This window comes from Leptodactylus fuscus, chromosome 9 (assembly GCF_031893055.1).
Source record: "Leptodactylus fuscus isolate aLepFus1 chromosome 9, aLepFus1.hap2, whole genome shotgun sequence".
NCBI lineage: Eukaryota > Metazoa > Chordata > Amphibia > Anura > Leptodactylidae > Leptodactylus > Leptodactylus fuscus.
The window spans coordinates 68,526,542-68,541,551 of record NC_134273.1 but is presented as its reverse complement, the minus strand read 5'-3'; the positions used below and the strand labels follow the sequence as shown (position 1 = coordinate 68,541,551).

General features: G+C 44.4%; 1 protein-coding gene across 2 annotated transcripts in view; it reads right to left on the bottom strand.

The window, feature by feature from the left end:
• The window catches only part of PKN2 (protein kinase N2), a 73,704-nt gene extending 65,130 nt beyond the window's left edge, over positions 1 to 8,574 (bottom strand). The window contains exon 1 of one of the 2 annotated variants that reach the window (XM_075286543.1): positions 8,348 to 8,574. In XM_075286543.1, the coding sequence (XP_075142644.1) occupies positions 8,348 to 8,392 (45 nt within the window). In that variant the 5' untranslated portion in view covers positions 8,393 to 8,574. The remainder of the gene's footprint in view (positions 1 to 8,347) is intronic. The other variant, XM_075286544.1, reaches the window with a different exon arrangement.
• Positions 8,575 to 15,010: the final 6,436 nt, after the last annotated feature.

Below are 15,010 nucleotides of genomic sequence, written 5' to 3'. Positions count from 1 at the left end.
GGTCTCCGATTATTATACTCTGGGGCCTGAAAAGTTTGCCACGGGGCCCCGCCATTCCTATTTACACCACTGACTTCTACTGTCTGCTCAATCCACCCCTGGCTTTGGTTCAAAAAACCACAACAAAAAAAGTGGCGTTTCCGCAACGTGGGGCCTAGCCATAAGTTGTTATTCTGGGACAAGCCCTGCATGCATTTATCTGTAAAACCACAGCTGCCTAGCTGCATTTTTATCTATACGGAATTTTTTTTAAAGCCATGGCGCTGTAGTAAACCGAATTTTTGTCTCATTCACACGGCAGTATCCACAAAAAAACAGAAGTGGGTCCAAACCACACACGAAGTACAAATCATTCCATTATCCTTTTGCTTTGTCGAGTTCATTCCTGTGTTTTTTTGGCATAAAGATGCAAAATACTGAGCAGAATTCTTGTGTGTGAACATACCCTAAGGCTATATCTGCACTTGTTGTGGATTGCATGCAGAATTTCATGCCAAAAATCCACAGCATAACACAGTAGCATTTACGGTAAGTCAACGAGGTCGTCTTCTTACTTCTATGAGGTTGACAATAGCGTCGGCTTATCTATTGTTCTAGTCGATGACCGTAACATACAGAGTCCCTTAAATAAAAAGGGATCCATCGGGCGTCCAGCTGCAACTAGCAGACATAAAAACCCTCAGACTTGCAGGAGACTCGGATGCACAATCCAATGTGGATGTCAATGTAACCAGAACTGATTCCATGCAGAAATGGACACGTTGAAAATTGTTCCTTGTGAAGATTTTCAACGCAAATTTCATCTAGTAGACAAAAAAAATCTGCGCATACACTTTTACACGTGTAAGGCTACAGCCACACTTGCATAGTTTAACCTATTTTTAATTTATAGGCCAAACCCAGGAGAGGTACAAAACCCGAAGGGAGGGGGGTGGGGACATCTTCATTTTAGCTTCTCTGTAGGTTTCACTCCTGGCTTTGTCTTACTAAACACATGTAGTACTTGGGTCTGCACCGTCTTGTGAGACGACTAGTTACGTCTATAGATTGTCAGCCTGCTAGGAGGAATAAGAGATGAGAGGTGACATATGTGGTGCAGGCAGCTGTTGTACTATCTTCAGGACAGAGGAAAAGAATAGCACAGATAAGAGAAGATAAAGAACACAGGAATGGTACACAATACATACAATGAAGAGAATAGGAAAGCACTAAATGAAATTAACATACCTAAAACTTTTGCACAGTGCAGCAAGGGTGAAAAAAACGCTGCAGTGTAAGAATGATATAGGTTATCTAAGTCAATGAAGAGAACAAAGGGGAACTCTAAATCGCCATTTGGAGGAGGAGTCCTGGAAGTGATGATATAGCCCCCACAGAGCCCTGATCTCATCACCGTCCAGTCTGTCTGGGATTACATGAAGAGACAGACGGATTGGAGCAAGCCTACATCCACAGAAGATCTGGGCTTAGTTCTCCAAGATGGCAGGAACAACCTCCCTGCCCAGGTCCTTCACAAACTGTCTGCAAGTACCGAGAAAAACTGATGGAAGGCAAAAGGGCAAAGGTCACAATAAGTTTCGATGCTAAAAATAAAAGTCTATTTTCGAAAGCATTCTCATTTTGCAGCATTTTTTCCTGCCACGTTTGTCTACGTCTTTGGTACAGTATAGCGTTCACGTACACAAGAACCAAACCGAATGTTGTCATCACTTTTCTACCTTTTACGCCAGTCTTAATAAACGCCCCCACTAGCACAAGGCGTGCCTAAAATATCAAAGGGCTACGGACTCTTAATAAATTAGTCGCACGTCCGTACTGGGGTAGGACTCCTGTATAACTCAAGCCAGAAAACCGTTTCTTGTTTGGTTCCTATAACTTCAGGGTTAGACAGGGAGGTATGGATGATTCAAACGGGGCGCCACGTAAGGTAGGGATAACCTTGGAGGATAAGGAGTGGGGGTATCTGCTCATCAGGAGCCGCCATTTCAGTAGTAATGGAGACGTGATCGATAGAACATTGTGTGTTCATGTAAACAACTTTATTGAAACGGGCCGTTCTGTCATTCAAACACAGACACGCGTCCGGAATCATTTCGTGGTCGTGTTCCGAAGTTTGACACGATAATGAAGTGGGTGAATCACTTTCAAAGAACAGGTTGTTTGAGACCTGGAACTGTACAAGGAGGTGACCGAACGGTACGGACCCCGTAAAACATCGACAGGGTGCGTCAAGCAGTTGAAGCCAGCCCTCGATGTTCAGTTGTAATCAATGCTTTAATTTCTTTTTGTTTTTCTTTGATTTTTGTAATAGCAACATCCAAGCTACACATTGAAAAAATTTGAGTCTCATTGAAAAATGAGTAAGGGCTCGTTCACATCTGCGCCGGCACTCCGTACTTCAGGTTTCCATTTCCTGCCTAAAACAGAGCAGGAGACGGAAACCTGCAGGATTCTCTCTCACCCATTCATTTGAATGGGTGAGAAAGCTGTCTGGCCGTGAGCAGCGGTGAGCGTTTTAGGCTCTCCGCGGCGAAACCAGGTTTTATAATCCGGACACAGAGTCGGACATGCAGTACTCTGTGTCCGGATAAAAAAATCCGGTTTCGCGGCGGAGAGCCTAAAACGCTCACCGCCGGACCCGGTCTATGGTTTCCGTCTTCTAGCATGCAGAAGACGGAAACCATAGAACGGAGACCCTGAACGCAGGTGTGAACCTAGCGTAACTGTTATTTCAAATCATCCATACCTCCCTGTGCACCCCATAGCAGCTGCCATCGGGTATCACTAGGAGTAGTCACTGGCTACTTGCTTGCGAGACTGGTGTGCAGAAAAATAAATCTGCATTACTATCAGCTGGGTAAGTGCTACGGTATGTTACTGAGGGAGAGCAGCAGTAGTAGCAGTCGTCCATGCACTTTGCTGCTCCATGCGAGGTCCATTAAGCAGAAGGAAACTGCCCGGCAATGTATTCAGTGGTTTCTGTCAGATCCGTAAACAAGGATCAGCAGGGTGCATGGTCATCGCAACAAAACACAGGGGGGGTCCTAGCAATCACATTCATCCTAGGAAGAAGCCTTTTAATTTATGTTTCATTGTCCCCATAGTCTGGGTGCCTGGCTCGGCTGAGGAGTCAGTAGGCCAAATCCCCAAACTCTAATCCTTCCCCTGCCTGTTCCAGACCCCTTTATACTGAAACCAGCAAAGAGAAAAAGTTGACCACCGGAGTCCGTATGCGGCCTCTCTGTCTGGAAACAGTTTTGTTTTTTGCACGGACACAAAGTCCTGCTCAGCAAGCTGTCCCCTGTCCAGTTTCCCTAGGGTTTAGGATGGAAACCCCGGGGCGGACTGTGGCGGTAGTGTGAATGCCCCCTTACTAAAAATGGCATTATCTGTTTTGCTTAAAATGCACCATATATTTTGTGGGGGACCCCTTTAAGGCCGGGGCCCCGAGGACCGGAAACGCCGCAAATTGGCCGCAGTGGAGACGCTGCGGGAAAAATCGTAGCATTGTACAGTGCAGGCAAAGTTGCAGAAAAGATCGCAGCGAGGACATTCTGCAATTTGCAAAGCCGTTGCAGCTTTGCAAATCACAGCATGTCAATTATATCTACGGAAACGCCGGCGGCTTTCCCATAGATATAATGTTAAGAGAAAGTCCGCGGAGGAAAACTCTGAACTTTCTCTTAAAAGCGCTGCAGGAAGAACCACAATGCATTCACGCAGCGGTTCTTCTGGCAGTGCTTTAGTGCTGCAGATACAGCCCGTGGGGTCTTAGCCTAAAAGATTTTTCCAACATTTTTTTAAAGCAATAATGGAAAATGATACATAATCCAACCATGCGTAGACATGACTTTCAATTTAATTTTGGTTATTTTTCGATTAATTGCCCAGTCCTACTTTGAGGTCAGAGCCTTTTTAGTGGTTCTGCGATTCCTGGGCCTGGCGGGGAGCAAGTTAAGGCCAAGGCCCCATATTGCAGAGTCACAGAGTTATTTGTTGCAGATTTTAGGGTGGGTTCACACCTGGGCCCGGGTCTCCACTTTATGGGTTTCCGTCTTCTGCCCAAGAAACTGGACAGGAGACGGAAACCTGGCAGTCTGTGTCCGTCCATGAGTGTCTTCTGGTCTTCGTGATGAAACTGTTTTGTTTTTTTTTGTTTGTTTTTTTTTTTAACTGGACACAAAGTCCTGCATGTCCGACTGTGTCCGGTCAAAAAACCCCCAAAAAAACGGTTACGCCGCGGAGAGGCAGAAGACACTCAGGGGCAGACACTTCACAAACCCATTCAAATGAACAGGTTTTCAAATGAAAACTGACTGCCGGTTTCCGTCACCTGTCCAGTTTCAGGCAGAAGACGGAAACCCGCAAAGCGGAGACCGGGCGCAGGTGTAAATCCGCCCTTACTGTGTTTTTTTTTTTCCTCTTATGACATTTCCCTTCTGTTAAATTCACTCCTGACTTTGGCTCAATAAATTGTAGCAAAATCTGCAACAAAAGAACACAAAGTCGGGCTGTCGCCTAAGACTGGTTTAAGAAACCCCCGGATTTTCATCTGGAGCAACATAAGTCAGACACCTGTCGATCAGGTACAATGTAGCTACATGTCATCTATTTCTGATGAACCTCTTTAAGAAAAAAGAAGACAGACAACAAATGAAATGGAAGACATATGAAATGCAACAAAAAAAATAGCATTACAGTCATCTATACCACTAAGCAAGACAGACAAGCAAATGCCAAGGAAATCATAAAGTATGACCACAATAAACAGGAAGAGCTGTCTACTAAGAATGTAAATATCCGGGAATACAAAAAAACAAAATGTACAAGTCTACACTACAGGCGCACTTATGGCTTTACCGTAAGTAAGGGACCTTCCACAAGACTGTCTATAAAGATCGTGATCAATTGGGTCACCACAGACCGTTATCAATGGTAGGACTGTTCCTTAGCACCATTTACAACCGTATTACCATACAAAGGAAATATACAAAAAAAACTTGTTTGTCTTCAGTACTTGATACCTTGTTAATGGTCCATTAAAAAAGGTATCAACTACTGAAGACTAGCAAGTTTTTTTTTTTTTTTTTTTTTTGTATATTTCCTACCCACTGGCTAACACGGTACGAGAACAAACATTTTCCTCATACAAAGGCATTCAAGAGAGCAGCGGATACTTGGGAAAGATTCTTAGGGTGTATTAAATCAATCAGATTGACAACACATCAAACAGGTAAAGCGCCTCACCTTCACAAGACCTTACACTGACCATATAGACCAGGAGATAAAATCCTAAATCCACCCGTTACCGGAATCATATAGGGGGCAGCAAATGTCACACAATACGGGCGATCCTTTGTTTCCAGCTACTTACAATGAGTATTTATGGTGGAGTCAGCCTGTTATGAAAACTACAACTCTCCATATCATTGATCTAGAAAAATTCTACAACCAAAGATGGACACGCAGATGGTCAATGTGAAGATAACTGTGAGAACGATTGTTTAGACTTCCATACTGATCCCATATTGATAACCTATCCTTAGGTTATTGCTGTGGATCAGCTGGTGATGTAGCTGTATAGCCCTGTACATATTGTCCCATCCTCATTCACATGAAAGGGACTTGGCTGCTGCTGTACCATCTGACTGATGAACATGACATCAGTGGACCCTTCTGGTCCCAATGATGTCACATGGTACTGCTCTCACCTGAATGCTGCAGCCTTGACAACCTGCTGATAGGCGGGGGGTCCCGGGTAGTAGAACCCCACCAGTCACATATTGCTGCCCTATACAAAAGGACAGGCCATCCTTATGACAACCTAAGACAAAATGTTAAAACATAGCCTATTATCTACACAGGTCAGATTTACAGACGGGAAATCTAACACTTATTTACTGCAGGATTGGCATGGACTTGACACTTGGATTTCTGCACCAGACGTGCCCCAGATCCACATGAGGAATGATCCCATTCCACAAGAACATATATATTGGATTTTTCCCCCGAACAAGGATCTGTCCGGACAGAACATAACACTGAAGGATTTCCAACAGTAGCAGCAAAACGGATGAGATTTCAACAATCTCAGAACAAATAATCTGCTGCAAATTTAACCCATTTTAGGTGAAATCTGCAGAAATCCTTATATAATTCATGCAGAATTTTTTTTTTTTTTTTTACTAAAATTAAATGGACATAATCTAAGCAGCATGCTACTTTATCCTGTGGTTATTTTTAAGTGGCACAGATGAAAAACCACTATTTTTTCCAGGGCATGTGAAGGGGCTAAATCCCATTTATATACATATATATATTTTTTTTAATGTAGATTGTGAACCCCATATAGGGCACACAATGTACATTTTCCCCCTATCAGTATGTCTTTGGAGTATGGGAGGAAATCTATGCAAACACGGGAAGAACATACAAACTCCTTGCAGATTGTTTTGTCCAGGATTCGAACCCAGGACTGCAGGGCTAACCACTGCGTTGCCCCCCATTTATATACATTGAATGCAGAAAAGGCAGATTTCAGGCACATCAAAGTCCTTATTCCTTCGGCGCTTATAAGATCACTAAGCAGTCATGAAGGCTTAATATAAAAGCTTAGGAGGATTCTGGGCACTGCATCAAAGCCCCATAATGCATAGGAGGTCCAGTAGGTGAATGTCATCTAAAATATCAGACCCATATACAATGTATACAAGTATATTCCCACGTATACTGCATAACTAGAAGTGATCACACAAGATGGTTTGCCCCTTCCATAACATACAGGTGCCAGGCAGCACAGCCCGCTTTACTCTCATCCTTTAATTGAATTTGGTCCGGTGACCGGCTTCCCATTCAGAGCAGATTATCATTTTCCAAAAGCAAGAGTCACACAAAGAATCACCTACAAAACAGCGAAAGCAGGGGGTGATATATGGGAAGCACAACATACAAAACCTGTGCAAGTGACTGAGCAATATGGGGACGTCACCAGGAACACAAATCAAAACAAAAGCGGATTTATTCCTTGTGACATGAGATAAAAAGGAAGAAAAAAAAACACAAACCACCTGCTTAACGACATTTACACCGATTCCTTGAAGAACAAGGAAGTCAACACTCCTATGAACCTGAAGAGAGCATGAGCTGCTTTCTGTATACTTAGAGATATACGATCTATATTATACATCTAATTCACACGCACCTATACCATCATCCCCTGTAAACAAAGGGCAATGCTGCAGCATAAAAGAGTTAATAGGACGACTCACAACTTAATGTATAGGCAGCATCCTGACCGAGATGCTGAGCACTACATTTCCCTATATAAAAGTTTATTATAATCTAATTTCTCTAGGACAGGGATTATAGAGTCACGGACTATGCAGGGCGCCTATAATCTACCAAAAACCAATCAATAACTAGACGTATCCAGAACCGGAATCAATAGACATAATGAAGATTAGAACCTTGTAAGCAATGAGCTGTTTATCCCATAATATAAAATCTTATCATTGCTTTACAATGATCAATGCTCCATAAATCATATGGAAATAAACAAATTCAGCCAATTTTATATGAAATGCTCGATATCCACAGTCAGAATAGACAATGCACCTTGTAATACATCACGTAATACACTGCAGCTGTAATACAGACCCTGGCATGTAATGGTATTATAGCTATGAGACCAGACTTGACAGCCAGCGGCTATCTGCAGCAAAGGGACGTAGAAGTAAATCAGATCAAGTCACCAAATAAAATGGGGTCGTCTTATGATGATGGGCCGGATGGTAACCAAACAAATATTGATTGACATCCGATAACCAGATACAATGTCATTTGCAAAAAGTAGGAGTATTATATACGTTATATACATGCAGTATCACTGTGACTAAGGAGCCAGATGATATGATCAGTATCGATCAGCTGTGATCAATGGATTACAATAAATCACTGTGATCGCATTGTGTTTGTAGACGTGACCCCTGATAACAATGGTTGCTGCATTGATTGCACCGATCGTGGGCTCTCAGCAGATGATCGAGTCTCTACAATCCATTATGGGACACTTTGTCCTATAAGGAGCACTGATATACAGTCTATAAGGAGTCCAAGACTGGCTGCAAGACTCCTTCCCTTAGGAGCAGCCGAGGAGCCGCAGGCCTGTGCCTGTCATTCATTGATGTGCACACAGGCTCAGCTCTCACAACTTGCACACAACTTGCTGGCTGCCCAGTAAGAAACTTTTCCCTTGCTGCAGCACAGGGGCTACGGTCCCTCCCGGAGCCCCAGCACAGTCCACAACAGGTCCCTGTCCGGATCCCGCCCCAGCCCCGGGCCCCCTCACCTGGTAGTCGGTCAGGATGATCTCCCTGTCCGTGTTGGACGCCATTGCGGTTCCGGCTGCTCTTGTCCGAGCACCTGGGGGAATGGAGGGAGGCTCCGAGCGCACAGGGGGAGGGAAAGAAGTCGCCCTGTTCCCCCCCTCCTCACATGAAGAGAGCGCTGGGAAACCGAGAGGAAGCGGGGATACAGGAAACCAGCAGGGAATGGCAGCACCGCCTCCTCCGCCCTCACCCTGCCCCAGCCCGCAGCCCTCTCAGACCCCCCGCTCACTATCGCCGCCCGTACACCGCGCCTGTCGCACCGTTTGCGTGTCACGCTGTCGCACTGGACGACGTTTTGCGACCGTCACGTGATCTTCGGACAGGGTAGTACACAACGACCCGAGGAGGGTACGCCAAGTGCCGCCTTTACCTCAGCTCCCCCTACTGGCGGGCCTTGGAAGTTCGTCTGGCAGAGTCTACGCTGCTGCTGCTGCTGCTGCCGGGATAGCAGAGGAGGACAGTGTAATGTGAAACTGAAAGAGTCCGGACTCATAGTGACTGCCCCCTGCTGTAACCTGGCGGCATGTCCGAATAAAGTGCACTCACAACTGCCCTCCATGCATAGAATAATGGAAAATACCCATATACGTGCAACAGTGCCAAAGTAGTCACAGCCCCGCCCATTACGCCAAACTAACCAGAGGAGCGTACAGGGCAGCCAGCTTAAAGGAACCCAGTTTATATACCCAGCCCTGGAGATTCAGTGGGGTCACCCTGACCAACCTGTTTTTTTACCCTTCACACAGAGTTTTTTGGACCGGATTTTGACGCGGAATCCACCTCAGAATCCAACTCCATAAAACGCCTCCTATTGACTTCAATGGGAGACGTTCACTTTTTTCTGCTAGCGTTTTTTTCCGGCTTGTGGAAAAAAAAAAAACGAGCTGCCCTATCTTGCCGCGGACTCCGCAGCTGAATCTGCCGCTCCTTTCCTAACCACCCAGATGCCATGATCACTATTAATCACAGCATCTAAGGGGATAAGCTACCAGAGTCAGAGTATCCAGACGTCATGCCCTAGTCCCAGCTATGTAATACAGTCAAGACCCAGAAATCATGCCCTCATGACAATGTAATGGAAAAGGGGTAACCCAGGGCCCAGCATATAAATCCAGACCACAGATGGATAGTTTTGGGTCACTCAGTCCCTCCACTGCCAAGATATCACTTTTTTTGTCAACATGCAAATAATCTCTTTGGAGCAATAAGGGCGTTATCATTGCTCCATAGACGTAAGTGGCATAGGCCAGGTTCACATCTGCGCATGGGTTTCCGTTTGGGGACTCCCTGAATGGAAAACTAATCCGCATAAAAAAGCGGTTACCTAAGGAAACCCGCGGACCCTATAAACTATAATGGGGTCCGTGTGGTTTCCCCTGAAAAATGTGGAGAGAAAAGTGCTGCTTGCAGGAGATTCTGCATGTGGAGAGGGGAACGGAGTGGCCGGAACACAGATGTGAACCGGACCTCAATCACACATCAACCATCATTAGCCAAATGTTTGTGGCTCGCAGCCACTCTTTATTTACACACAGCAAGATTGGGTAAATAAGATTGGGTGATAGGTCTACCTATCAACTAGCAGCCAGCGTTGCTCATGTACCGTCACTGGTTCCCCCATTACTTTGGACCAAGTGATCTCCCCAATGGCTCCATACATATTCTGCCATTCTCAGATGTCATGGAAAATACCTATGGCAACACCTAATTTAGCTTTTGGGCGACCATCTTTACATCTGCATAGAGAAAACAATTCTCAGTAATGTCATAAATAGAGATGAGCGAGTACTGTTCGGATCAGCCGATCCAAACAGCACGCTCCATAGAAATGAATGGATGCACCTGGTACTATCGCTTTGACAGCGGCCGGCCACTTAACCCCACACGTGCTGGCTACGTCCATTCATTTCTATGCGAGCGTGCTGTTCGGATCGGCTGATCCGAACAGTACTCGCTCATCTCTAGTCATAAACCCTCTGACCTCTATTAACTGCACTTCTTACATTGGCGGTATAAGAAAACACATCAACATTCCAAGATTAACAATTAAGCAAGTTGAGAAATATCTTTGTGCCTAATTTCACAAAAACTACAGCCCAAACATTCCCAATCAGACTGCACATCATGGACATTCAATTGGATATCATCATAGCTGATTTTACTGGGATTCACCCTATTGTTCGCCTCCCTGACATTGTAAACCACAACTGTCCTATAGTTGTCTGTTTAGGAGAAAAACAACAATAACAAAAAAACCCGCAAGCAATACTGGTATGAGGGCCCCTTCACACAGCGTAAGCGCGCTGCTCATTTAGACACGTATACAAGTGTCCAAGTGCGGCGCTTCAAAACAGAGCCCATTGATTTCAATGGGAAGCGCACGTATAGGCCGATATATGGGCTCTGTTTTGAAGCGCCGCACTGGGACACGTGTATACATGTCTAAATGAGCGGCGCGCTTACGCCGTGTGAAGGGGCCCTAATACTGGTAACACATAAACTAACACAGCCTACTCACCAGAAACTCAACTTCACAGTCCCAGCCAGATAAATCCTCCCAATGCTAACGTTCCCTTTGTTTTTAGTCTGGTGGGTTACTTATACTGCTCCTCTGTAGTGTAAAGACCCTTGGCATAACCTGGCTGCACAATGCACTAGACTAGGGTTCCTTCCCTTGTCCTTATTTGTGAAGGGATTGGTTTAGACTCCCCCGGTGAGCTTCTTAGTTTCCCCTACAAAACCTGATTCCCTGGCTAACCGTTTATCATGCAAATGTTTTCTTTTGTCTTATCCAGCATAGTTTTGGTCAGTCATTTACATGGGTATAGATGCTAAAAAACTGCTTGGTAAGGTCAAGTGTGTCCCTGGGAAAATACATTGCGGTATTATATGTAATGTATTCCTATGGGTTTGCATAACGTAGTAGGTGTACAGTGTTAGATTTGCTATGGCAATCACATAAAACCTATTGATCGCTCACTCCCACCCACCCATGTTTATACCCCATTCACAGGTTAAGAGGATAAGTGTCATTTCACCGGGGGTCTGACCGCTGGGTCACCCATCGGGGACCAAAAGTCCCCAATGCCTCCTCCATCTCAATGAAGTGCCAGTGTTCTTATGTGACCCGGGTGCCAGCAACTCCATATCAGAGAATGGGGTGCGATGTGACTGCTCTGGTGTTTCAATCACATGGGGGGGGGGGGCTTTCAATCCACACCACAAGTGAATCTAGTGATCAGACTGCCAGAGTTGTGACACATCCGCTATCCACAGGAGAAGTGTCTTTAATGGGACAACCCTTTTAAGAATGACATACAGAAAGCCAGTCTTAATAAATTCCCCCCAATATTCCTAATTAAAAAAAAAAAAAACACTTGTAAAAATTGCAGCAGAATATGTCAAATATTTACATGCATGTGAACGCTGCCTACAAAAATACTTGACAAAACCTACATGATTATGAGGGTGTGCCTCAGAAAAGGGGAAATATTTCATACCCCCCAGGGGCAGTAGGGTAATATCTAGGGGCCGGACCTAAGTCCTATGTCGCAAGGTTATTTGAAAGCATTTCGAAAATGTTGCCAAAAATGTCTAAAAGAGACAAAAACAATGGAAAAAAGTCCAACAGGCTAAGCCCTGCCCTCCCACTTCTTTGTAATTCACGGACACTTCTCTAGTGTATATGACTAGGTGTGTACATCTAATGTATATGGCCAGTTTTTATGGAATAGGGAATTTCTATGTATGAGATGTGAGCAAAACTGCCTAAAACTGTCCATATATATTAGGTAATAGGTGGATTGAGCAGGTTTAGGTGGGACAATCTGATACAGTGGTGACATTTACTGAAAGTTAAATATTGCAAACTAGCGCTAAGTTCACACCTTCACCATGGACTCCGTCGCTTGGGTCCGCCAGGGGTTACACAAGGAGACCACTTGACCCTAGTGATTTCAAGCAGAATTTTCAGTGGTTTCTGCGACGGAGTCTATGACAATGAGACTCAGGCACAGATGTGAACTTATCCTAAGACTATTCAGTCTTAAAATGCACCAGATTTATCACAGTGACTAATGCTGAATGATAAATCTGGTGCATCTTTAGAATGACTAGTCAAAGTTTATATCACCTGTTACTCCATTTTTACATGAAATTGCATTAATATTTCTGCATTAATATTCATTCATATGAATGAGGGGTTAGTTGACTGATATTTTGGCGGCCTATTGTATCAGACCGTCTAAATATAGGTTGTTGTCACAGATCCCTCCATACAATGGGGTTGTTGGGTACGGGGTGGGTATGATCGTTCCCACTGTCAATATTAATAACTAAACTCCCCAATCGGGGGCCACATTCTAAGGTCAGGGACATAATACTTGTGTCTCCCCCTGTACAGACACTACAGAGATCCTGGTTTCGACTAAAATGGACAAACACAGGATAGTCTTGGCTGTGGGTTACCAAGACTAAATAGAACTAGACAAAACAGAATTTACATGTGAAGAATCTCATTTATGTAAATCATGTTGTTCTGTTTTGGGATCTATAGCAGTCAGGTTGCTTTTGTATTGAAAACCAGTTTCTGGCTTCTGTGTGTGCAGTAAAGGCCCCTGTATGAAACCCATGTCCTATTCATGTTATAATGTTCCTTTCCCAAATCCCTTATCCCTGCATCCTGTACATTACCATAGTCATTGAAAGGAGTCTCCCACCACCGTCACCATAATCACTTCTCAACCACCTAGTAATATACAATCCTAGCGATCTAACAAAGGGGTGCGCTCTCTGTCGTTCAAAACACCGGAACGCGTTATCTCATCGAATAAAGCTTCTTCCTGTTCCACGTCCATGTTTGTTCCTTGAGGTGTGCGCCACCAGTCTTCTTGCTCACTTTCATCAGTGTATACGTACTAATATACAACCCTGTCGCACTAATTCTTACATTCTCAGAGGACTGTTGGGGGTTGGACGTCTTCTCTATGTGCCACCTTGGATGTTGCTCTGACACGGGGTCTTATGATAGACCCCACTCTGCTCCTGCTGCTTGTACATTGAGTAGAGTGGGGTTGGTCATATGACCCAGTAGCGTCACCTGAAAGTTGGAAGGAATAGACTTCCAGCCCCCACAGCACTTGGCAAATTGGGGGGCCTGGGTGCAGATTAGTAAGTTTGCTGGTATGGTGAAGTGAGTACACTGCCAGAGGGAATCCCCAACTTTCTTCCCCCGGGAGTAGTCTCCATTACAATGGCTGGAGAGTGTTTGGTCTTAAGCGAGACAGGCAGGATGGGCAGTAGATGCAACAAACACCTATATAGACAGGAGGCACCAAATTGAATGTATTTCTCCAGAACAATGGAAGAGGGTCCCTTGTGAATCACATTGGCTTTGGTATCATGTGTATGCTATACCTTTGCCCGGCTGAGAGATGGCACATGTGTGTGACCAGTGGACAGAGAAGCAGGCCAGAAAGGAAACACTGATACGAGTGAGGCCTGGTTCACATCTTCTTTCGGGTTTCCATTTGGGGTGTTTATTTGGGGATCCCCTGAACGGAAACCTATACGCAAGAAGTACTTTTCTCTCCGCATGTTTCATGCAGAAACCAAACCGACCCCATTATAGTCTATGGGGTCCTTGGGTTTCCTTCAGTAACCGCTTTTTTATGTTTATAGGTTTCCATTTGGGCTTCAAGCGGACTTCCCGAACACAGACGTGAACTGGGCCTCAGCTAGCAAAACGTGACAGGCACTACATAAGGAGGTACAAGGTGATGAATTCTGAGCCCAATGGATATATATGAGTGCTATATTATGGATCTCTACAACACATCTGTAAAACAGGGATATGCTTGTGGACTGGTTTACAAAGAGGGCATTGTAAATTGTGTGGAGTTACCATTGAGTTTGTATTCAGGAGCACAAGATTTATGTTATGGTTGTAGGCCCACTTGTAAATGTGTCTTGCAATGCTTGGGTCTTGCATGGGCTTTGGAGAACAAGGGATTGGTCATACTGAAATCCAACATCACCGATCCCGATCTTTCCTGTACAGTACATTAGATTTTTGGCTAACATCAGCAGGTTGTCCTATATTTATCTGATGTCTATGGCTAGCTTATGTGTCCACTAGTTCAACCAATTGCAATGTCTTAGACAACCTCAAGTGCAATACATTGTAAGTCCACTGCGGGCTAAGGATGACACCACCAATGAGAGCTGGAGACTTAATGGTAACATTTCGTGGACAGAGTTCCACTTGCAGGTCATAAGTCAGTAATCATTCAGTCGGTGTTTTCATTATTCTGCATCTGTTCCTATGATGACACATACTTTTATTCTTATTCACACCTACTAACAGGTATTTCCAGCCATTCTATGTATGAATAATTGGGAACACCCTTTATGTTTCAGTAAGTTTCATTTACAACACAATTGTAAAAATGTGATGTCATCATCAGGCCAAATAAGTCCTCAATACATGCTTAAGTTGTAACATTTATTGCTGATTGTTCTTAAGATGTTGAATGCCTCCAAGTCTCCTTAGACCTCAGTACATGCAGACAGATGCCCAATGTATAAGAGCTTGTAATATATATGACTTTAGGTCACTTTGGTTG